The sequence below is a fragment of the Bos mutus genome, chromosome 8 (assembly GCF_027580195.1).
Source record: "Bos mutus isolate GX-2022 chromosome 8, NWIPB_WYAK_1.1, whole genome shotgun sequence".
In the NCBI taxonomy this organism is placed as follows: domain Eukaryota; kingdom Metazoa; phylum Chordata; class Mammalia; order Artiodactyla; family Bovidae; genus Bos; species Bos mutus.
In genome coordinates, this window is record NC_091624.1 from 67,815,254 (window position 1) to 67,841,453 (window position 26,200).

Sequence of the window (26,200 nt, forward strand, 5' to 3'; positions counted from 1 at the left end):
ACCCACCCTTGTAGCTATGTGCGGCCATGTGACCAATTTTCAAAATGAGGGAAAAACCAGTGTGAGAAAGAACAGAAGTAATGCGTGTTTGTTCTGGCTAGAAACATTTGTTCTGGCTAACATGTTAAGAGACGTTAATACACCTTTCTCCTCACTGTTTATTTCCCCTTTCAAAAGCTCAACACAGGTGACCATGCAGCTCTAGGAGATGCCAGCACTAGAAGGTGGAAAGTACCTGAGTCCCTACCTCTTCATTGGATGGACAAGAGTCTTTGCCCACCAGCAACATCCACATTGGACTATTATGTGAGTGAGATAAAAATTTCTATTGTTTTAAGGCAATAAAAATTGCCTAAATTTCAAGTTTATTTGCTGTAACAACTTACATTTTCTTAAGCAGTAGAGAAGGAACATAGACAATAATTTAATGCTAAGTCAAAAATGCAGAAATCAAATAACTTTTAAGCTATCACAAAATGTACAATTATGTACACTTTGGGGCTAGCACTTAGAAAATAATAAATAAATAAATATGCAAAGAAATAAAAATGTATAGTTTGTTAAATAGCAAAGATTATAAACATATCTTTATCTTGTTAAATTTGAATTTTTTTAAAGATAACATCTAATCTGTTTAAAGTGAAAAAATACACTTGAATAAAATTTCAACCTAAAACATTTTAGTTATCAGTGGAAATTTTACCTGTGTAGATCTACTCATTAACCCCCCAATATGCCCCCCAAAATACAGCAATGCTGGACACTGAGGATAACTCTAGTTGAGAGAATTCTAAAAGGAAACAAGTGCTGGAGGAGACGGAGGAGAATAAGTGATGAGGCTTCTAAGATAAGACAAGGAAAATCATGAAGATATTTGTGTACCACAGGAGCGCTCACCAAAAGGGGCCCTCAGCAGAAGAGGATTTAATCAAGGGGCTAAGATGACCTGCTCCATCAGTACCCGTCAGCCTCTTTCCCCAGCAACTCCTGTCATTGTCCAATGGGCTCGTGAACACAGTGGCCAATGATGGCAGGGACAGAGGTCAAGCGTGGGATCACCACATGGACCTCTATACACTGAGGCCAACATGGCTGCATCTACCACTGAGGACTCCATCTGCCCCCAGCAGAGACCAACCCTCAGTCCAGTCTCCACCTGTGTTCATATCACCTCTGTGTGTCTGTGTTCTCCTCTGTGAATTCTCCCCCTCCCAATTCAGTTCAGTTCAGGTCAGTCACTCAGTCATGTCCAACTCTTTGCGACCACATGGACTGCAGTACACCAGGCTTCCCTGTCCATCACCAACTCCCGGAGCTTGCTCAAACTCATGTCCATTGAGTCGGTGATGCCATCCAACGATATCATCCTCTGTCATCCTCTTCTCCTGCCTTCAATCTTTCCCATCATCAGGGTCTTTTCAAAGGAGTCAGCTCTTCTCATCAGGTGGCCAAAGTATTGGAGTTTCAGCTTCAGCATCAGTCCTTCCAATAAATATTCAGGACTGATCTCCTTTAGGATTGACTGGTTGGATCTCCTTGCAGTCCAAGGGACTCTGAAAAGTCTTCTCCAATACCATAGTTCAAAAGCATCAATTCTTCGGCACTCAGCTTTCTTTATAGTCCAACTCTCACATCCATACACGACTATGGAAAAACCGTAGCTTTGACTACATGGATCTTTGTGGGCAAGGTACTGTCTCTGCTTTTTAATATGCTGTCTAGGTTTGTCATAGCTTTTCTTCCAAGGAGCAAGCATCTTTTAATTTCATGGCTGCAGTCACTATCTGCAGTGATTTTGGAGCCCAAGAAAATAGTCTGCCACTGTTTCCATTGTGTCCCCATCTACTTGCCACGAGGACAGAATTAGATGCCATGATCTTAGTTTTTTGAATGTTGAGTTTTAAGCCAGCTTTTTCACTCTCCTCTTTCACTTTCATCAGAGGCTTTTAGTTCCTCTTTGCTTTCTGCCATAAGGGTGTGTCATTTTCATATCTGAGGTTATTGATATTTCTCCTTGATTCCAGCTTGTGCTTCATCCAGTCCAGCATTTTGCATGATGTACTCTGCATATAAGTTAAATAAGCAAGGTGACAATATACAGCCTTGATGTACTCCTTTCCCAATGTGGAACCAAGGCAAATGTCATCAGAAAAGCTATGGCTTTCAAGATCTAATAACTGGTTAAAGAAATATAACCTTTGGAAGCCCTGTTGTATAAGTAAAAAGCACCCCAAAAGTTAAAAGATCTAGATTTAAGTCTTGGCTCTACCCCTGATCTAAGGCAAATCATGTAATTTCTCTGAGGCTTGGGTTCTTCATCTGCAAAGTCAAGAAGGTTCAGAGTCATGAAAAGTTACTTAAGATGGGATTACATAAACCCTCTATGAGCTTCAACATGACACAAATCATGCTATTGCCTTACCCAAATTGTCTCCCCTCCCCCATTTAAAATTTAATTTTAGACCTTAGATAATCCTTTAAACTACCACTTCCCTTTCTGAAAGTCTTAGAAGTACCATCCTCTGCCAATGTTGCAGACTGCTACCTTGCAAAGAAAAGATGGTCTACTTCCAATACTGGCTTTGGTTTTGTTTCCAGCACTAAAGTAGGCAACATCTGACTTTTACTCACATGTGAAATCCAGTCGCAGCCTGGGGAGGTCTGAGCTGTGTCACTCTGCTGTTCCCTCACTGACCCTCTCAAAGGGGCACTGGAGGAAATCCATGCCCACACCATATGATCTGTCTTTTCTTTGTTTGTTTTGTTATCAATTTTATTCCATTCTTCTTCAATGCTCCATGTGATGATTTCATGCCCCCATGCTGGAAGAGTTTATTTACTAAAATCCTTGTACAAGAATTGAATTCTTTAAGGGATGAAATCCATCTCAAAAAATAGCCATAACAACTATCTTAACAATTATATACTTCAACTAGAATTTGTTTTCCTGTTAAGTGATATTGCTTTATTTTGAGAATAGCCTTGACACTTAACAGGATACATTTTTCATTAATTCTTTTTTAACACATTCAACAAGTTCCTTTAAGTGAAGGGGCACTTCAGTAACATGGTTGGCTTGTCTTTCAATTTGCAAAGTCCTATTGTTAAAGTGATATTCTAGGCCTCACTTAATGGATTATTAAAAATCTTAGTAAGAATTTTGGAGGCCTTTTCTTAAGAATTCAAATACATTTCAGAGTTTCTTGTAAATTGAGGATTCTCTGAACTGTATATGATAATGTCTGTGTTTGGCTGGAAGAAGAGAAATCCCACCCAGCCCTGCACCAACCTGGGTGGGCCTTGCTGCCCCTGAGAAACACGTCTTTCAGTTCCACTAGGAAAGGGGGCAAAGTAGACCCGAGTCATGGTCACTCGCACATTCACATGAAGGCACACAGACACAGGCCCCAGGGTCCACGGGGAGCCATGAGAACACTGTCACACAGGCGCCTGCAGACACACGTGAGGTACACACCTCCCCAGACACACAGATCCACAGAGCCAGCACGAACTTGTCACCCCGTCTTAACTTCTAAATGCTTGGGAAAGAGAGGGTGTCCGCTGTACCCATGTACAATTGTCATCAATCATATCCCATGATGCAGTTACTCATAATCCCTCTGAGTCTGTTCTTCTAGATTCCAATGTCTTCCACCAACTCTTAAACCTCACCTAGATTGCATCACTGTTTACTCCACCCATGAATGGGCACAGCAAGTACCTCAGGAATCGATATGCCCCTCCACATACCAAAGACCAGTGTCCTGAGAAAGAGAAAATTTTATTATATGAAGCTTTCTCCCAGCATGTCCATACTTTATACCACGTGCTATATACAACAAATTATTTAACTGCTTTTATTTCTGATGGCTCCCTCTTTTCAGAATACTAACAACTACTCTTCTAAATTAGATTTAGTATGAGTTCAGTTTCTAATTAACTCAGATTAAAGTTCTAGAGAGCAGCAATATATAATTTAAACCCTGGGGCTAAAATCTCAAAGTAGATGCAGAATTTTGATTCCAAATGGTTATTCCCCAGCAACATAACACTAATGAAAGCAGGATTGTTTTCATGTGTAAACTCCCGTAAATAAGATTTCCCCTTTATGATTTCCTTTTAACTTTAAATGAGTAATAAAAAATAAAGAGTCCCAGAGAGAGAAAAGAAAAAGTAAGCATGACATTCTTCAGTATCCTCTGTTCACTATGTCACATCCCTGTAATTCTGAAAGTGAATCAGAGAGAGTTAAAGAGCACACGAGACAGAAACTTCCTTGATGGTTCACAGAGAGTGCTGGTCAGGACCACACAGCCTCCACCACATCCACCTAAGAAGTGCATGGAAAGTCATAAACACAAAGATGCCTGTTTCTCATCTTCTTGGTTAAACAAAAAACAAAAGCCATGAAGGAAACCCAGAGTCAAACTGCCGTGGATGTCAGGGCTTCAGGCTCTTGTCCCAGCTGTCAGAGATGAGTGCCAGCCCCTGACCAGTGCTGCACACGAGTAAGCAGGAGATGGTGAAGTGGAATTTTGAGAGATAACAAACTTAAGACATGGATGTGATTATCCAAACATCAAGGGACTTCTCCATTTGCACATGGATAATTGTGCAGTTACACACTTTGTTACGGGGAGACCAGATGGGAGCAACAGAGCTCATCCTCAGCTGCCTGTTGCCCTCGAAGTCTTGACACACACCCAGGAGCCAGAAGAAGAGATGAGCTCTCATTAGATCCAAACCAATATGGGTTTCACATTCAATTCCAAACCTCTCTACAGGTGTAGAAAAGTCACAGGTATCTGCAAGTTTGGCCCAAGTTCTGTTCCTCAATTAGTCCACCAATCCTCAAGGTCTCGCTGAGCAGATATCAAGCTTTCCTTAAGTACAAACTGGGGGCAACGAAACTGGAGCTTACGTTCCTACTGGTAATTAGGTGCTTGGAAGATACTGAACTCTACCTTAAGATAGAGGACATGGCTCACTGAAATAAAAAAAGGGCCTATCTGCTGCCGCTTTTCAAAGTGATCAAGCCATTGGATACCTGGATAAGAACTATTGGATCTATCCAGGTCAAGAAGGCAGGATTGAGTGCCCTGAGATAAACTGAGATTTTGGTATTCAATGGGAAATGATGTAAAAACAGATTTGCCACCTCCCGACTATATGACTTTTGAAAAGATTCTGAAATCTCTGTATTTCAGTTTTGTTACCCAAAAGATGTAGGGTAAAAGATAGCAACAAAGCCGAACTCCATCCAGTACAGTGTCTGGCACCCAATAAATCCTTGATGTATTTCCTTTGTCTTCCTTGCTGGTATCATTTCTTAATTCTTAATTATGAATTTCTAATTCACAGTAATTGAACACTTTGATGTTTTACTAACCTGCAGTCATTTTTAATCATCATATATATATATATATATATATATATAACATTTGAAGAAGTGAAGTGAAGTGAAGTGAAAGTCACTCAGTCATGTCCAACTCTTTGCTACTCCACGGGCTATACAGTCCATGGAATTCTCCAGGCCAGAATATGGGAGTGGGTAGCCATTCCCTTCTCCAGGGGATCTTTCCAACACAGGGATTGAACCCAAGTCTCTCACATTGTAGGCATATTCTTTGCCAGCTGAGCCACAAGGGGAGCCCTATATGACATTTATATATTTTATATGTGACATTTATACATATATGACAAATACATATGTGGAATATATGACATTTAGGAATTATTCTTAAGAAGAAAAAAAAATCATCTGTAAATCTAAAAGTGATTACAGTAAACATTTCAGTGTCTACCTTTTGTCCATGTGTCTTTGTGTATCCTCCTCTCTCTTTCATTTACATACTTATATATTTTTACAAAAGGGAAAGATGTAGCCAACATCTTTCACTTAATATATCTACTCCTTCCATGGAGCCTATCTTTCTCTCTCACTGAATATTTTTCCACAACGTTATTTTAGTGCTGTACAGTCTTCCATTATTTAAAGGTAGCATGGTTTACTGACCAATATAAATGTGCTCTTTTAGCTAAGTTTTTATACGTAAATAGGAAAAGGAGTTCGTCAAGGCTGTATATTGTCACCCTGCTGATTTAACTTATATGCAGAGTACATCATGAGAAACGCTGGGCTGGAAGAAGCACAAGCTGGAATCAAGACTGCCGGGAGAAATATCAATAACCTCAGATATGCAGATGACACCACCCTTATGGCAGAAAGTGAAGAGGAACTAAAGAGCCTCTTGATGAAAGTGAAAGAGGAGAGTGAAAAAGTTGGCTTAAAGCTCAACATTCAGAAAACTAAGATCATGGCATCTGGTCCCATCACTTCATGGCAAATAGATGGGGAAACAGTGGAAACAGTGGCAGACTTTATTTTTTTTCGCCTCCAAAATCACTGCAGATGGTGATTGCAGTCATGAAATTAAAAGACTCTTACTCCTTGGATGGAAAGTTATAACCAACCTAGATAGCATATTCAAAAGCAGAGACATTACTTTGCCAACAAAGGTTCGTCTAGTCAAGGCTATGGTTTTTCCAGTAGTCATGTATGGATGTGAGAGTTGGACTATAAAGAAAGCTGAGTGCCGAAGAATTGATGCTTTTGAACTGTGGTGTTGGAGAAGACTCTTGAGAGTCCCTTGGACTGCAAGGAGATCCAATCAGTCCATTGTAAAGGAGATCATTGTAAAGGGTGTTCATTGGAAGGACTGATGCTGAAACTGAAACTCCAATACTTTGGCCACCTCATGCGAAGAGTTGACTCATTGGAAAAGACTCTGATGCTGGGAGGTATTGGGGACAGGAGGAGAAGGGGACGACAGAGGATGAGATGGCTGGATGGCATCACCGACTCAATGGACATGAGTTTGGGTGAACTCTGGGAGTTGGTGATAGACAGGGAGGCCCGGCGTGCTGCGATTCATGGAGTCACAAAGAGTCAGAAACGACTGAGCAACTGAACTGAACTGAACTGAAAAAATGTTTGAGGACTAACTCACACTATGGAATAAATTAAACTGAAAGTAGCTTGCCACTAATTAAATAGAAAAATAGTTGTGTCAATGGGATTCTCCATGCAAGAATACTGAAGTGGATAGCCATTCCCTTCTCCAGGGGATCTTCCTGACCCAGGGATTAAACCCAGGTCTCCTGTACTGCAGGCAGATTCTTTAATGTCTGAGCCACCAAGGAAGCCCCTATAACATGTCTACAATCTGCACAAGTGAAATGTCTTCTTTCTCCTTTAACCACCAAACCTGCTCACTAAAAAACTGCTTAAGTCCATGATGAGAAGTGAAAGGACCATGTCTGTATCCTTGTCTTGGCCCAGATCTTCTTCTTTCATTGCCCCATCTATGCCTCTGACTTGCACCATCCACTTGTATGTCCCATGCCAGGCTGCTAACCTGCCCATGTTGCTGAGCTCACAGTAGAAAGCTGTCCATGCAAGATTAGTTCTTAACTAGAATAGCAAGATTTATATTACTTATGTTTCTTACTAGCAGTCCATCCAGCTCTAGCACAAATTCTATTTATTACCACAGAAACATAGGGCATTTGGGAACATTTAGTCACTTCCTTCAACTCTGTGCTGTCTTCAGATATTTCTGACATCTGGGACTCTGCTCCACACTCTCCTTGAATATACCCAGGGAAGAACATGTATCTTTGGGGATAGGCTGTCCCAGGCACATATACACACATATATGCTACTTGATAAACTATATAAATGCTTAAGAATACTTTCCATTTGGAACCTTTATAGGTAGAGAGAATTATATATATATGTGTGTGTGTATATATGTATATATATATATATATATACACACACACACATAAATATTTGTTTTATATATATAATACCCAAAACTCAGTATTTTTAGCATTTTTATAAATAGCGTATTATTCTACACATATTCCAGTATATGTATATATTTTTTCCCAGAAAAATCTCAGTCTCTCTTTATAGCTATGCTCTAGTCTCTCTTTATAGCTATGAATAGTTGTCACAGTCAATTAAAATACAAATATGTGGATCTTTAAATAAATTCCATCAGACCAATATCTGGTTGGGAAGTAATTACTGTCCATTTGCTAAATGACTCAATCCGTTATACTATTTTCCAATGAACTAAAGACTTCTGGCAATCATAGATTTACAACTCAGCAAGATTAAACAATTTACTGTTATTTACGACAGCAAAGCTGGGTCTTCTGTATTATATTCCACATTAGCATCTGTCACTTTACATTTGGGAGATCCTGTCCAAAAAAAGATTATGCCTCCTAACCAAACATTCAGCAGGACTGCAGGAACAGGCACCCTGACAAACATCCTGACAAAATACTTTAAAGCATCACTAGAGTTTGCAGCTGTGCGTTTTCAGACGACTCAGCAGATGAGCATGGAGTTTCTTAGCCTCTGCTCAGTCTGTTCCTCTCAGTAATCTCTCACATGGTCCAGTCCATTAGGCTTTAAAATCCTCATGAAATGAACAGATTAAGATCTGGCCTCAGTGGAGCAGGTATAGAGGGGGTGGGTCTGCTCTTAGCACAGTCTAAGCCTCAGAAAGATTTTAGATTGAAAAGCATGGCATTGACTCAGCTGATTCACAACAAGAAATAATGCACAGATCATGCAAAAAAAAAGTCTTGTATGTTGAATTACAGTCTATGCCAGAGCAGCTGCTGCCACCTCAAGTACCGTGACAGGGTGCATGTGCGTGTGTATTTGTGTGTGTGTGTGTGTGTGTGTGTGCGTGCGTGCACACGTGTGTGAGAGGGGAGAGGATCATGACTTGAGCAGTTGCCTCCCAAGCCGTAGCCAGCAGCCTGCAGAAATGCCAAAGGCCTTGCCTATGGAGCTGCGATCAACAGGCACCTTCTACCAGTAAGGCTACTCAGCATAAAAAGCACATATGCACATGTCCTTCTTTTACCTGGAGGAATAGTTTGGTTTTAATTGAGTCATATGAATCAATAAATAATTGATAATAATCCATTACCTCATTCAATCCTCCCAAAACCCCTGGAAGATGTGGGAGGAAGTATTATGACATTCCCTAGTTTTATAAATGAGGAAACAAATCCCAGAAATCTAGGCAACTTCCCCACAGTCATACATGTTGCAAACAGTAGTACCATAATTCAAGTTCAGAGCATCTCCTTTCTTCACTGCTTTTTAGGGATGTGTTTAACTATGAAAGTAATGCATACATACGTGTGTAATTACTTAATAAAGAGACATATATGAAGTAGAAAGGGAAAGGATTCCTCTCCCCCGACCACACACACCCTCATGCCCTAGATATATTCACTGTTAACTGTAGGCAGTATGTCCTTCCAACCCTACTTTATATACCTAATTATATACACATAAGTAGGATCATGCTACATCATGCTACACATGATCTTCTACTAATTGCTTTATTTCACTTTAACAAACTATAATCCACATCTTTTTCAAGTCACATATAGACCCACTTCCTTTATTTATGGATACTGATGCATTCCTGGTATAGTTATGTCATAAATTATGTACCTGCTCTCTACTGCTAAACATATAAACTGTTTTCAAGTTTTCTTTAGCAAAATGTTGCAGTGAATATTCTTGTACATAAATGTTTCCACATTTGTATTAGAAATTTACAGGATGGATTCTTAAATTCAGGGATTCCTAGATAATTGGACAAGTATTCTATTAATTTGGATACATACTGACCAACTGCCTGACGAAAAAGTTGTAGCAATTCAACTTCCACCAAGAGTGAACAAACATGACAATTTTCCAACATCTATGCCAGCTGAGTATTTTCTATGTTTTTTCAAATTAATGGATTATTTTTATTTGTATTTCTTTGGTTACTAGTGACACTGATCATCTTTTCATACATTGGTAGTTGTTGACAATATTTCTTATAAATTGTTTGAATTTTTTATTAATTTCAGAAACCATTTCATATATTATGATACTAGCCATTTGCTGTAAAACTCTCCTCCCAATATTCTGTGGGGTCTTTTGTCAAGTAGGATAAACTCTGGTCCTATGATTTCAAATTCCTTTCTCTTTTTCATTGTAAATATCTTAAATACAAAGCCAGATATCCCTAGTTAGCAAACCAGATTCTCACTAGAGGAAAACAACTGAAAGGCAATAATTGTTCTATTTGTACAAAATACCTATTAGTAGAGACTTGGAAAAGGAAAGAAAATTGTGACCTTATGCCAAGAAAAAAATGTCTTTGGGGACTGAATATTCCTAAAAACTACAGGCATTACTCTAAAATTTGATGTCACTAACAATGTAGGAGATGAAAGATACTTAAAGACTCAGAAAATGTGGGCTTTAACAAGTCTTGTGTATATCCTAGATATCCTCTTATTCATAACTAGTGTGAGTCAAGTCAGATGAAAGAACCCAAAACTTTCCCTTTGGCTATGCAAATATAAACAGTAAAGGTGTATTGGCCAAATCTTGAGTATTTGCAATTAGCTGTCAAAGCTGTACACTAACAAAGGACATTGCAGTACTAGCTTTCTACCTTCAATTTAAAAATCCCTGGGCAACATAGATCTTTTTTGTTGTTTGCATGTGTGTGTGTGTTTTTTTTTTTTTTTGCTGCCTATTATTCTCAAATAATCATATTCAATATTACAGTGTTCGTTCATGTCACTGTTGTCTAAAAGAAGAGTGGCCAAGGCCCAAAAGATGAAGGTTAAGGTTGCTAAAGCCAATACCTCTGCTTAGATTCCCCCTAAATAGGTTCCAACTTCTATTCCTCAAGGCTGTACAGAAATTAACAAACTTCCAGAGTTCACAAAGGGAACAGATGTTTTACAGAAAAATTTTAGGGCAAGTTTCAAGCATAATGCTGCTGATATGTATCTGCCTTTTCAACAAACATCATTATGTTTTATCACAAGATTTAATAAAGCAGCTTAGTTAAAAATGCCATCTGGGTCTCTGGACACATTAAACAAAGCTTAAAATAACCCACCCCAGCAACTGGGAGGGCCCAGCTGTTCTCAAAACCTCTCCTACTCCTTTTACTTCCTCATAAAAAAGTAAATGAGGACTTAAGGCTACAAGACTAAAGAATGAACTGACCCAAACAGGGAGATGGATGGAACCAAGGGCTCCCTAAAACTTGCTATTGCTTATATAACAGATTGCCTATTTCCACAATTCTGGGATGAAGATTTGGGAAGGGAAGCAAGATAAAGTTATGGTGAGTCCTTTAGGCTTTTCTAATGTACTACACACCAGTCCTTCCTAATGTCTGAGCCATAGTAGACCATTCCATTCACCTATTCTGAAGTTGACACGAGTAGAAAATACAGAGCAATCAGTGTCCAGTTCTTTTCCCTTCTAGAGACAGGACCTGGAGCCAGCCAAACCCAGATTTCCAGATCCATTTCAGGAAGGAAGCCTTCGTGTTGAAGTACATGTTTCCCTCTCTTGCTTCTTGCTTCTTTCTTCTTTCCTCCTTACTTGCCACCCACCACCACATCCCAATCTGCTTCTCTTCCAAATGAATGTTCCTTGTCTTTGGCACCAAACCAAAATTTGTTCCTCAGATAGTTCTCATAATTGGCCAAGGTTCATATATTCTCATTCTCTGCAGCAAATACCTCTTCACGATCTATTGGAATCAAATACAATCTGTGACAGCTTCTATCCAGAGAGCACACCCAAGTCCCTTGCTGACCCAGCATTCCTTATATTCACTTTATTTTCTACCTCTAAAAGATTTCACAAGACATTGAGAAGCTCTTTAATTCTGTAAGCTGCACTGCAGGCCAATATTACTATCATTAATGCTGATCATCATGTGGCCAGTACAGTGCATGACTAGCCAAAAAATGGATTTTCTCTTGGCTAAATCTTGTAACAGAGCTCTACATTGTTTCAGTTCATACATAGAGTCAAATTATTATGTGAGATGTATTCAGTTGACTATAATAATACTCCCTTGCATTTCCTAGTTTTGTGGATGTTACAAAATGTTTTCATAAGCAGTGCTTCATTTGATTCCCAGGATAATTCAGAAATGCAGTCATACACAGTTTATAGATGAGAAAACAAATGGTTCCTAGGTATGTCAAGAGGCTAAAGCTTTGGACTGCAACTTGTTTGGCAGAGCTAGAAAATGAGGCAAGCCTTCCAGCTGCTGACTCAGTGCTTTCTCTACCATACCTCATGCCTCCTGGACTAAAGTCAAGAGAGAGTGTGGTTATCATATGAAGAAATCAGGTTTGGGTTTGCCAATTCTGTATCTGTAGTATTTAATGGGGCTTCCCTGGTAGCTCAGCTGGTAAAGAATCCGCTTGCCATGCAGGAGACCCCGGTAATATTCCTAGGTTGGGAAGATCCCCTGGAGGAGGGCATGGCAACCCACTCCAGTATTCCTGCCTGGAGACTTCCCATGGACAGAGGAGCCTCGTGGGCTACAATCCACGGGGTGGCAAAGAGTCAGACATGACTGAGTGGCTAAGCACAGCACAGCATAGCACAGCACAGGACTTGGTGACCTACTTTTATTTTACCTAATCAATAATTGCTAAAAAAAAATAATAATAATTGCTATAACAATCTGGCTCCATGAAACACACACATACATTTAAAATGCTAAGTTACACAACTGTGCTGTCTAGTATGGTAGCTACTAGCCACCTGTGGCTAAGTTGAAATCTTAATTAATTAAATTAAATGTAAAATTTGGTTCTTTAGCAGCATCAGCTACATGTCAAGTATTCAACAGTGAAGTGTCCTAGTTGGCTAAGACAGTGCAGATTTCAGAACGTGCCCATTCTCACAGTAAGTTCTATTAGACAGTGCTGATATACAATATCATCTTAGAAAAAGAAGACTTTAGAAAAAGTCAGAAACATCTTAAGGCAGGCACAGTGCTGTCATCTGTTCAATATTAAAGATAGTTTAGGACTAAAAAAGAAGAATGTAACAAAGAGGAGAAAATAGACAGGTGGTCTTAGCCATTGATGGATCTACCCAGGGAAGGGCAAAGGCATTCTTATAGCCTAATATTATAATCCATTTAGCTTTTCAACTCTTTAAAACATTAGAATAAGTTGATACATAGAGTATCAACTTTAGATACCCTGAGGAGTATCTAAAGCTGTTGGAAATAGAAATAGGGTAAAAATAAACTCGCTACAAACTAAGTTTAATCACACTTCATTTAAATAACACTATTTACTCCATGTACTTAGTTTTCTATAGTTTGTTTTTTGCTCTATATAGCAGGACATAATCTTTAAAGGGGGATTTAAATACTTCTGGAGATTTTTCAGACAAATTCACATAGCCCCATAAAAACTACTGTAAAAAGGTAGTTTTTTTACATTTTTCATTAACCTATTCAAATTAATCATATAAAAATCCAACAATATATTTATGTTATTGCTTAGTCACTAAGTCGTATCTGACTCTATTGCAACCAGTACTGTAGCCCACCAGGCTCTTCTTTCCATGGGATTTCCCAGTTAAGAATACTGGAATGCGTTGCTATTTCCTTCTTCAGAGGATCTTCCTGACCCAGGGATCTAACCGGTGTCTTCTACATTGGAAGGAACATACTTAACCACTGAGCTACCAGGGAAGCCCCATTATATTAAAAAAAAAAATTCATACCAATGGAGGTGGCTATTTCAAGGAACTCTTACTCTGAAAATCAGTAATTAAAAAAAGAGAGGGAAATAAACATACATTCTGTCTTTCTATAAAGAACTATATTACAGGATAATCAAAGAGCCTACTAGTGAGAAAAATACCCAGTTTATAGAAAAATGTCAGCTAAAACATACAGATGGAATTAGAGAATTTGAAAGTCATCATTTTGAAATCTCTAATGAAATAATCAGTTCAAGTCAGTAACATTAATGAATGCTAAAACAATCGGGTAAAAGTTGATAAAGAACTGAATATTCACATGGTATGAATTAATCCCATAGGCTACTGCTAGTCCCAAAGGGGAAAATAATGGACCATACCACCATATCTCTATAATCATCTCAGAATCACGAATGATGAAACAACCAGAGATTATGTTTCTCATATTATGCAACTGAATACACACCATTGCCATGAAATAATCTTGGAAAAAGAAAAATATTAAACCTGAATCTAATTAAGCCTCTAGACTGATTTCTAGTTCACACACACACACACACACACACACAGAGGAAACGGAATGAAAAGGTAAATGACACCATGAAGAAGCAATCATAAAATTCCAGAAAGGAGGTGGAGGAGACATTTTATAGAAAGACAACCGACCTAGTCTCTTCAAGTCAATTTCATTAACAAAATGAAAATAAAGAGGGAGGTACTTTCTAGGTTAAAAGAGACCAAAGACAAATGTAATGTGTGTTCCTTGATTATAAGAAACAAGTTTGAACAATCAGGTATAAAAGACATTTCAAAATAACTGAGGAAATCTGAAGGTAGACAGGGTCATAACTAATATATAGAAATATTTTTTTAAATTTTGTTTGGGATGTTAATGATATTGTAGTGAAGTGAAAGTCGCTCAGTCATGTCTGACTCTTTGCAACCCCATGGACTATACAGTCCATGGAATTCTCCAGGCCAGAATACTGGAGTGGGTAGCCTTTCCCTTCTCCAGCGGTTCTTTCCAACCCAGGGATCGAACCCAGGTATCCTGCATTGCAGTGGGATTCTTTACCAGGTGAGCCACAAGGGAAGCCCTAACGATATTATAACTATCAAGTAAAATGTTCTTCTTTTTTAGAGATTCATACTGAAGAACTTGTGGGTAAAATTTCATTTTTTTAAATATACTTTAGCTCCTCAAAAAGATGAATCAAATATAGAAAAATGTGAACAATCCAGGACAGGGGTATGTGGATGTTGTAATTTATTATCTCCACTTTGCTGAAAGCTTATGAGTTTCATAGCTTTATTACAAAAATTCTTTAAATCTCAAATTGTACAGGTATTTGTCCAATCTATTTCAAACTCTATGAGATATTAAAACATTAACAGTGTAGTTTTACCTTCGAAAGATTGAAGGCAAAAGGAGAAGGGAATGGCAGAGGATGAGATGGCTGGATGGCAACACTGACTCAATGAACATGAACTTGAGCAAATTCCGGGAGACAGTGAGGGACAGGGGAGCCTGACATGCTGCAGTTCATGGGGTTGCAAAGAGCCAGACATGACTTAGCAGCTGAACAACAACAAGTGTATTTTATCATTTTAGAAATTCTGAAAACTTCTGTTTTCATCCAGCAACTATATAATCAAAGACCAACTATCATTTTTTATAGAAAATGTGCTTTGTAAAATTAACTTTTTCTATTAAAATCAAGATTTTCCAGAGAGAGAGAATTCAGTCCACCTGGTCAGATTCAAGTCAATTCAAAGAGAATAAATTCTAGATTCTACTATTTTTCTAGGTAGTTTATGAATATCCAATGGGAAATAAAAAATGGCCAAAGTATTTGGAATCTAAGTTCCCTATTCCTGAGAATAGTCAGCAAGTCAAGTCAGGAGGTAAGTGTATCCCCATCAATTTGCAATCACGCAAGGCCAATTTTGCTTACAGTGGTCCCTTTGAACAACCTTTCTCCTGAAGGCAGCCTTCTGATTCTCCACTTTGCTTTATCAAAAGCTCCAAAGAAGGTGAACAAAATGAGGAAAAGATTGGAAAAAATTGGTTGTTTGAAATCTTGATAAAGTCAACCATCCCTTTCCCCCATGCTCATCCATCCTAGAAGTACTACTTTCAGATTATTTAAGAAATGGTGCTTCTGTGTGGACTTTAGTTTATTCTTTCCTTTGTAACTGCTAGATTAAATTTGACTCTATTTTAGGCATATATATTAACATATGCTAACTATCTCCTAAAACTAACTCCATTCTTAAAGTTAATGTGTATTTATCAGAGAAGACGCACTGAAGTAAGAGACTGAAGAGTCCTTAGGGTAAAGTGTGCCAATAAATAATACAGCATAATAATAATTTGCCAATGAAAATCACCAACCATAGCTTCAAAAATATCCAGACCCATAATAAATACTAGACAGGCTATGTTTCTCTCCTTAGAAAAACTGGCCCAGGAAGGAGTATGAAAGCTGCCACAGCTCTTCCAAGGCTCATTATTCTCCATCATTCCATGGGAACAGCTTTGTCAGACAAAAGTAAAAGACTATTTGTCAACCTCTCTCCAACTGTCTGATTCAAGCCAACTTTCATCAATCCCAAGTGAGGAGCCAGAGAGAAATACAAGTCTTGTATCTTCAGCAGCAGCATCTGCTGGGGTTAGAGACCACAACTCCACAACCGAATGGGCTTCCAGTCCCCTCACCCCCACTTCCACCCAAACCAGGCCCTGTTTTTCCCAACTGCTTTTTGGTTATTAAAAAAAAAAAATCCTCTTTCCCCTCCCGGAAACACTGAGAAGTGGGAATTATAGTAGATAAATGTAAACAATGAACAACCTTAGAGCTGTTTTTTTTTTTTTTTTAAGCAAGACATGAGAAAATTAAAAACGAGTTGGAAAGGAGAGGGGAAGAAATTCAAATGCCAGGTAATTGTTTGGTTTCACTTTTTAAAATGTTCATATTCATTTATACTCATTTATTTAAACCTCTGCAGAGGCTTCCCTTAGAGAAAAGTTCTATGTGTGTGGATCTGACTGTATTAAAAAGGCTGAAATTCCTCATTTAGACAATGTTTCCCACAGAAAACTCAGGGACCCTTGAAATTAGGTATTCCCCTTGAGATGCTGCTGGCTCTGGAAAGGAGGAAATCAGGGTATGAGGATATGCCAAAAGGTGCATCAAATTGTAGGACAGGAAGAAAGAGGGGAGAAAGAAAAAAAACTCAAGGTCTGAGAATTCAGATAGCAAAAGGAGACTACATAGGTCGTGGGAAAAGGGACAGAATGAAAACTGCAAGGGAGAAGGGGCCTGAAATGTTGTCAACTGTCAAAGGGCATCTAGGAGAGAAATTGGGAATAGCTTTAAGAAAAGCATGGCAAATCTCATTTCCGACCATTTAGATTTTCCTCCGGGGAACTGAGATCCCAGTCTGTATAGTTTCAAATTGACCCCCGCCCCTATCCCTTTCCTAGTCAAATCAATTATGAAATAACTCCACAAACCAATGATATTAAAAACCTTCACGCTTGCCAAATATGTCAGAGATAAACACTGTGTGTGTGTGTGTGTGTGTGTGTGTGTGTGTGTATGTGTTCTGAGCCAACGTTACTGTTAAATTTGGCAGAGCCAAGATTTAGAGTGGAAGACTGCAAACAGAATACACGAGTGGTGGGGGTAGAACTATATTGGTAGCTGGAGGGTAGTGAAAGCAATCAGAGCAAATATTTTTAAAGGACGGAGGAAGAGAAAGTTGAAAAGAACAGCGAGCAGGTGCAGAACATGGTCAGAGTCCAGGGAGAGGTGAGGGCGATGTGGCATCCATCGGGATGCCCGGCGGGGCTCAGAGAAAGGCTAGGAACTCCTAAGGCCTTTCGGAGTGGCTAACACAACGTAGCCCAGGCGTCCCCGGTGCGCTGGGGACGCTGAGGGGGAGACAGCGGTGGGGCAAGGGTACAGGGCCTGGGAGAGCAGCGGAGCCGAGGAGCAGGATGGGGGTCGGGGCTGGCTGGAGGAGGGGGTGGCGAACTCCACGGACAGCGGGTCACTCACCCCGTTGGCCGCAGCCATCTGCACCACGATTTCCGTGGCCGTCCTGCTGAAGTACCTGCCGTCGCTGCCCACCACCATGGTGCAGCCCTGGCGGTCGCGCAGGTCGATGGACGACAGCACGCTCTGGATGAAGTTGGGCAGGTAGTTGCGCTGGCCCTCAAAGAGCCCGGTGGGCCGCCGCAGCCCCCCGCCTCCGGCCGGCCGCTGGTCCTCGTAGGGTGCCGTGGGCACCGTCAGCACCGGGATGGGGCTCCCCTCCATGGTGCCTCCTGGCCGGTCCTGCCGCGGCTCCCGGAGCCGGAGGGAATCTGCAGCCCGACGGGGCCCCCACCAGCCTGGCGGCGCGCCCGAGCTCCGCCTCGCGCCGCGGCCCCCTCCGCGGCCGGTCCGCGCCCGGCGCCCTCCCGCCGTGCAGACCGCTCCTCCCTCTGCGCGCGGCCCCTAGCTGCCCCGGCAGAGTTTGGCCTCTACCTTCCAAGAAAGTTTGCTCCCGCCCAACTTCCTCTCTGGCCGGAGAGCTCGATGTGCCCGAAGCTTCTTCTTTCTGCTGGACTCACTTTCGGGGTGTCCCAAAAGTCCGTTCCCAGTGCCAACTACCCTCACGGACTCTAGGACGCCTCCTGGCTGGCCTAACCTGAGCCTTCCCCGGGTGATCTCTCCCGCACACCCTCCTTTAGAAAACAACGGCGGGGTGGGGAAAGTTTGAGCAGGATCGGGGATCCGCTCCTGCACCCACAGCCCCTCTCCCCTCCACCTGGCAGTCCAGCCTCCCGGCCTCCGAGGGAATGAGAGGTTCACAAGCACCGGTTTCTCTTTTGAACAAGGGCAGGGGTGGAGTTGGGAGGGGGCTGAAACCTTTTGCCATCAGAGAACAGCCCCAGCCAAAAATAACCCTGGAAAGGCGAGCTGAGAATTGTTATCTTCTGCCAGCGCTGAAATTGGAGGCTGGGCGCTTCAAATGTGTGTGTGTGTGTACACACACCCCCACCACTACCATTTGTTGCAGGGAATCACATACTGTCAGGCCCTTCAATCCAGCAGGACCCACCCAGCTATCCACACTTCCCCAGGCTGTCTGAAGGCAGCACACTTCTCAGGAAGGAAAAACATTTTTTTGCTTGTTTGTTGTGGTGGTTGCAACAGCAGCAACACTGACGCACAGATGCCTGTTTCCTTATTCTCACCCTCTCACCCTCCCTAGCCCCGCTCCTGCTTAGCAACAGGCTGTCCCACACTGTACTTGTCCACACTGCTGAGCTCTCACCAGGATCCATTGCTTTCACTGGGAGGAGGGTAAAGCCCTTTGTAAGGTCCTATCAGGGATGAATGAACAAACCCAAACTAAACAAGGACTGGGTACCAGGAACTGGGCTTGTTCCTTTCACAGGCATTCTGGCATTCTGGAGGGAAGGGGGCTCAAAGAGGGCCTTCTTTCCATAAAGCCCACCAAAATATCCCAATTCAAGAAATTCCCTGTAGAAAATCAGAGTGAAGAGAAAACAGGCAAAAAGCATAAAGCCCCAAAACAGAAGACACAATTCTTCTTTTTTTTAAACTTTTTGGCCATGCAGCATGTCTCCAGACCAGGGATCAAATTTGTGCCCCCTGCAGTGGAAGCACAGTGTCTTAACTGCTGGACCACCAGGCAAGTTCCAAGAAACAGTTCTTATTTTTGTTTCTCTTTTCACCCTCAAAGCATTTTTGCACCCAACAGAGTCACTAAAATCTCCTGCTGCTGCTTCTTCTCTAAATATCATCCACTTCCTGGGACTAAGTTCAATTTGCTGCAGGATTATAAAGTATTTGATCATAGTAAAAGGACTGTGAATAACAGTTCACACTTATGTGCTGTTTTGCAGTTGACAAAAGGCTTTGCATCAGTCTTTTAGAGACTCAAAACATCTAAAATAAGTAGTAATGGCATTCATATCATTCCCATTTTACAGATAAGAAAGAAGGCTTTCTGTGAGGTGGAAGGAAGTGGAGGAGATGGCCTACATTCAGTCCAAATTCTTATATGGCCCCTCCCCTTTTTATTAATATCTTTAAAGTGTGAAGTCATTAACTGAATCCTATTGACAGCAAAGATTTTTTGTGTTTGTGTGTGTGGTTATTGTTGTTGTTTTGCATCCACCCTATCCTCAGGCACCCAAAAGTCCATTCCCCTGTAAATTAAAGTTCCTGACTTTATGGTTGAGGGAGCCTTAGCACCAAATAGAATGTCAACCCTTCTATTACAGTGTGGGATTCTTTTAATCACTATCTAAAAACACTTCATTTTGCAGGGAAGCACAGCATCATTCCCCAAACAAGACAAAGTTGTTAAGTGCTCAGTCCCAGAAAAGACAATCTTCAGACTTGGAGACTTGGCGACTCGGCCCTCAAGCTTCACAGATAACCAGAAGGTCTCCAAGACTCCATCTCTCCACTTCCAAGGCATGCCTCTATTTTGACATCACCATCATTCTCTCCTGACACAGCCCAGCTCCTTCCCCAGGGCTGAGGACAAGTCAGGTACATCTCAGACACGACTTTAGAGCTTTACCAGCCTAAAGGAAAGCCTCTTTCCTTGTCTAATCCCCAAAGACCAGAGACTCTGACTGGTCCAGTTTGAGGCAATGCACCCAACCACATAGCAGGAACCCCATAGTCAAGGGGAAAAAATTCCTCCAAAGTCAGGGGGTACTGGTCCCCAAAAGGAGGAAAGATGGGCAAACGAACCATAATTGTCCACCACACAATTGAAAATTCCACTGATCAAGTCTTTCAAAAATTTTCTTTTCCCTGAATTCATATAGCACTTGGTATCATTCAAAAGGAATGTTCCATGTGCTGCTAAATCTTGCAATAGGTTTTCTCTCCTCCAACTATATGTGGCTTGGAATAATTCTTTATCTTCTCTTCACCTAAGAATCATTACTGTGAAATGGGGATTATCGTAATCCCAACCTCATAAATTGCTGGGAGGATGAAAATATTAGTACAGTGCCTGACAAATAGAAAGGCATTCAATAAATGTTAGATATTCATATTATTGCCAGCAATGTATTTGTCATTACGATTAATGTCCTATATAGTAAGAACTACAGTTTATATCTTTATAGACCACCACTGTACTTAAACATCTTTGAGCAAAGGTGATATTATATAAAGTTTGGCTGAATTATTCTGTAGTTTCTGACAATGGAAACTCAAGGTATATAGAATATTTGTCCTTGAAACAGAAAAAAGGGCTTTTGAACTAAAGAAATCTCTTCAAAGTTGCCCCCAATTTTGATCAAGTTAATTCCAATAAATGTGTCACTGATGGAGAAAGGAATCTGAGAGGGCCTCACAGGTAAGATATGCCTGCCCATGGTTGCTCACAGGTAAAAGAGGTCTGATGAGATCAGTGTTTCCCAAAGGGTTTTCCTTAGAACATGAGTGCCTTCCAAATGCTGCACAAACAAGCATTTCACAGTGAAGTAACTTTTAAAAATCCTGTATGCTGTATCTCATTCTTGGAGTTTCCTGATGTGTGTTTTCATATTGAAACCTCTGAAAGGTTCTGCAAAAAGAGATACAAGTTTAATGTTTTGTTTTGTTTTGTTTTTAACCTGCACTTTGCAACCTAAACCCACACAACCAATTTGCTTGGGGAAAGGGACTCAGACTCAGACTTTGGGACTGCAGCTGGTGACAGTCTCCTCCCCCTTCCTGTGTCCTCAGTGGGCTAGGTCAGGGATAAATACTTTGTCCTGATTCTAATGGGCTGGTCACCCCTTTGCACTGAATTCACAATTTCTCTACAGTGTGTCACAGTGAAGCGTGTCCTGTTTGCCTGCAGGTGCCTTCTAGCCTCCTGAGTCTTCAGGTAAAGTCCTCTCACTGAGAATTCTTGGCCTGAAACAGAGGCCACTGGTATATCCTTCCTTCCCCTTGGGATTTCCTTGTTCTCAAAAAGGTGTCAGTTGCCATCTTCCTGTAGAGACTATGCTAGCAGCTCAGCTACGTCAGCCTTTCCCAAAAGGGAATTTGGGTAAAATCAGTCTTGAAACATTTCAGACTTTCTCCACCCTCTTGTAGATTCACAAAGCATATTAGCATATGAAAGACTCCATGAAGTTCCATAGGAAAAAAACCTATTTAACTTTAACCCAGCACTTCTAAATTTTATTTGACCCTGGGGTCCATTTCCAAATCATCTATTAAGAGATCAAGGTCATCAATATTCCATGAAACTCTTTAGCTTTCTGGGGTCCCTTCCAGCCATATCATTCTATGATTTGCTTTTTTACTTATGAGACATTAAAAGATTAATTCCTATCAGGCTTCCATTTAGGAACTTATCAGAATATGCAAACAGGAGCAGATAAAATTGCCCACTTTTAAAAAAAATCCTTAAATGGTTTTGAGACTTAAAATGAATTTTACATACATAATATATACATATACACACATATACATTTACATATAATTTTATTTTCTGCCCCACCCCTAATCTCCTGGCTGACAGGAAAGGCAGGCACACATGTCTGGCCCTTAGTAGTTCTATATTCCTAATGAGTCTGCTTCTGTACACACAGGGCATGCTAAAAACATGCAGTAGACTCACTGACTCCAAGAGCAGAAGAAACGCCAAAAGTACAGGACTAGAGGCAGAAAAAGCAGGTGGAAAATATCATGAGGCAGTCCTCTAAGGAAGCGCTAGTTCCCTTTTAAATCTACCCAACATCTTCTGGTGAGTGGGGAAAGTTAGTTACACATTTCTCCTAAAACACTACCTTCCACTAAGCCTTCTGTCCCCCAACAAATGAAATAACACACACTAATTCCAACAGAACTTACTGCTTCTCTACTTCCTTCAGTATAAGGCCACTGAGTGAATGTTCAAGTGATGGAAAGGCGCATGTCACATATGTATCTTATAAATGTTTGTGCGGTTGTCTCTGATTTCTCACATTTGGGCTTCAAAACTCTGTTTCCCACCTTCATAAGCAACCACCCACATGACCTTGGACAAGTTGTTTACTCTCTCCAAAGCTCAGTTTCTGAATCTGTAAAATGGACACAATACTACCTACCTTCTAGGGTTTATGACCATACTCAAAAAGCTAATATGTAAAAACTGCTTAGCACAAGGCCTAGAATATTTTAAGGGCTTAATAAGTGCTTGATGTAATTATTGTGATTATTATATTAATATTACTATCAACAAAGTAATTATCACTGATATTATAATCATTACTATAATAACTACTACAATTATTATTACTATAATAATTTTTTAATCTTTGTATCAGATAGTATTGTCTTTGAGGCAACAATATACTATGTCTGAATAACCTTTATAGGACAGTATCTGTATGAGATCACGTGAAAATCAGGAAACTAGGGTTAAGGATGAAAAAAACTATTCTTATTGACCCTTAAATGTGCAAAAAGAGCCATCAGCCTCACACACGGAACTCCAGTTCCTCTGGAGTTTGTTTTTGGAGGTAACCACAGGATGCTTCGGTTCAGTTCAGTTCAGTCTCTCAGTCATGCTTAGGAACACTGAAATGCTGTTTATAAATCTCCTGAGACCAGCACAAGAGGTGATTGGCTTAATCAATGCAGATGTGGTCTCTTGACTGCTGCATGCCCTGGCCTCAACTTTGAAAAACACTTAATGTTAACTAACTTGTAAAAATGGTGGTTTGGGGAAAGCAGAAGTTTTCATTTTAATTCAGTTTTACCTAAAAATAATAGGCCTCTGATCTGCCAAGAATAAAGATACCATTTCCATGTGTCCCCCTTTAATATCTAGGAATGACAATGATTACAGTAACAGATTATTTAAAACTTTAGAAAGAATTTTATCAAAGTTCTTAATTCTATAAAAGGCAAAAAAAAAAAGCTTACTTTTCTAGAGGAATCTCAATACTTTTCAGCAGATGAATTTTGTTTTTAAAGGCTTCAAAAAGGAACACAATTTAGAGCTTTATTAAAAAGAAAATGTATACTCCAAGTTTTACTTACATTATATTGCAATAGTTGTTTGCAATCACAGCCTATATCAAATATTCCTTTGGTGGTTTTTATGTTTGGGTTTTAGAAAGGGACCCCCCTCCCATATATGGCTAATCTCTGAATAAATATTTTAATATTCCTATGTAGTCATTTTTAAAAAGCAATTTTATATCCATCTATTTCATGGAGCTAAATAACACGGCTTGCCATATAAGCCTTCTGAATGAGTATGCATGACTGATAGTGAAATACTGTGTTATCAGGACCCATCAGTTTGATGCCATCCTCAAGTCCTTCTAGCTCAGCCAAGGTTCAACTCAGGTTTTACTCACCCACTTAACCAGGAACCACTGTGCCTAATAATTCTATATACCCTGACAGGTCAGTTTTCTCCATGAGAGTCTTTCAGCCTTTCTCTCATTCCCTCAGAGCACATCTACAGAGGACACATATTTGAAAAGTAACTCAACCAAATAGAGAAACAATGTACATGACCATGATCATTGCAGTTTAACCTAGAGTTTTCTGGACATGCTGCTTTAACCCAAAAGTGGTGTCAGTGGTTAGCATTTCATAGCCTAAAATATAGTTCCCAGCTTCCCAAGGGTATCTTCATTGTTCTGGCATTTTTCTTCACCCTGTTTCTAGTATTTCCTTGAAAGCCAGAAAGTAGTCACTTTTCATTTATCATGGAATTGATTTTTCCAACTTTCAGTAGGAGCCAAGATCAACCCAGAGGTTTGCAGTCAATAACAATTCTCTTCGTGTATCTGACATCCCCCAACAAGTGTGACTGACTCAGGGACACTGCTCATAACAGCAGTTCAGAGCTCAACAGTAACCTTCCATCACTGACCTGCCAGGTATCAACAGAGGGTGTTCTTCCCTTTCACTGTATCCAAACTTCTGACAGGTATTAATCATTGGAATTCAAGAGTGAGGAGACAGACTTTCTGAGAATTCTTAGAAATTCCAGAATTCATGTCAGTATTCTGTAATTCTCATAGCACTTGTACTTACATGTTTCTTAAAAATATTACGTGACCATAATAATGAGCAGAGAATAATTTTTCCATGATAGGACTGTATGAAAAGTTTTCATGGTCTTCTGTTTAAAGATATAATACCGAAAGTATGGATTTTGGTATTTAATAATAAAAAGTATTATTATTATAATTAACCAACAAATTGCAATGAGATTATAAAATCCAATACTATATAAAAATGATCTCTACCCGATAGACACACAAGATAATAGAAAACATTAAAAAGAAATGAACATTAACACAAAATGGTGCTAAATAAAAATAATTTTTAAATTGGAAGATAATTCCACAAACATTCAAAGACTCTTATTCTTTAAATAAAATTTTTAACCCCATAAAGCATCAAATGTTTTTTCCAATAGAATTCAAGTAATATTTGAAGGCAATGTCAAGAGTACTACAGAGAAGCAAATGTCAGAATAGTCAATTTAAGGATGTATCTTGCTTCCAATACCTGGTATGTCTTAGAACACCATAGGATTGTAAAAGGTATCTTAGACCTATAAACTTACTAATATTTATCTGTAAGAATAATGCACTGTTGGCAGTGGACAGAGCCATGAACACACTTAGAGCAGAAGATGCAGTAAAGTCTCACTGATGCTTCCCTTCCACTGCTCATGTCCTTGTTCCCAGAAATGCTGACCTTGACCTTTGATCCTACACAGCAATATTTCCTGCTCTTGCTTTCAACTTGAAATCAGTGAATTTCTTCAAATAAGTAATGGACTTTTAAGCTTTAATTCTCACAGTAGAACTGTAACATTTCTTCCAATTTTTTTTTCAACCGATTTTTCTCAGAATCTAGACTTTTGGAGTCCATTTAAATTTCCCTCAGAAATGCCAGAAAGGAATCCCCAAATGGACAAGTGTTTTTCCCTATATTCCTTTTCAGAAGAAGCCATAAACATAAGAAATTTCCTTCTCATCTCCAAATTTTCTCTGCTCACTATGGTTGTCACCTCTTTAGATGCCCTGCTTGCTCACAATTTCTCCTCCTCTGGGAACAGCCCCAAGTGGACAAGTTCTTGGTGGTTATTTCCTTTCTGTATCACCCTGCATTCCTGACCATATACAGGATGTTGACTAGGACGGACAGCTGGCCCAACTGGATTCTCTTTACTGTCTCTGGAACTTGAATATTGGAACCCAGACATACAGAAACTGGGGGCCACTGTGGCCATATTGATATTGATGACAGGTGTGGGAGCAATAGAATCTATATCTACCTGTTGCTTAGATCCCAGAACTTGGCCTGAATGCTCTTTCCCAGTCATGAGGTACTTAAGACGTCCCAAGGTTCTTCATGAAATCCCTCCCTGGTTTAAGCTAGCCAAAATTAGTTTCTGCTGCTTTCAGTCAGAAGAACCTTAGCTAATACATCATTATTCCTTGGCCCAGTTCCTCTAATTTTTCAGAAAAAGAAGGAAAAAGTGACAACATAAGATACCATTTAT

The 26,200-nt window shown here is 40.0% G+C and overlaps 1 protein-coding gene across 1 annotated transcript in view; it reads right to left on the reverse strand.

The window, feature by feature from the left end:
* Positions 1 to 18,508, reverse strand: part of PGM5 (phosphoglucomutase 5) — a 212,700-nt gene extending 194,192 nt beyond the window's left edge. The window contains exon 1 of the mRNA XM_005900017.3: positions 17,707 to 18,508. Coding sequence (XP_005900079.2) covers positions 17,707 to 17,967 — 261 coding nt within the window. The 5' untranslated portion in view covers positions 17,968 to 18,508. The remainder of the gene's footprint in view (positions 1 to 17,706) is intronic.
* Between the last annotated feature and the right edge of the window lie 7,692 nt (positions 18,509 to 26,200).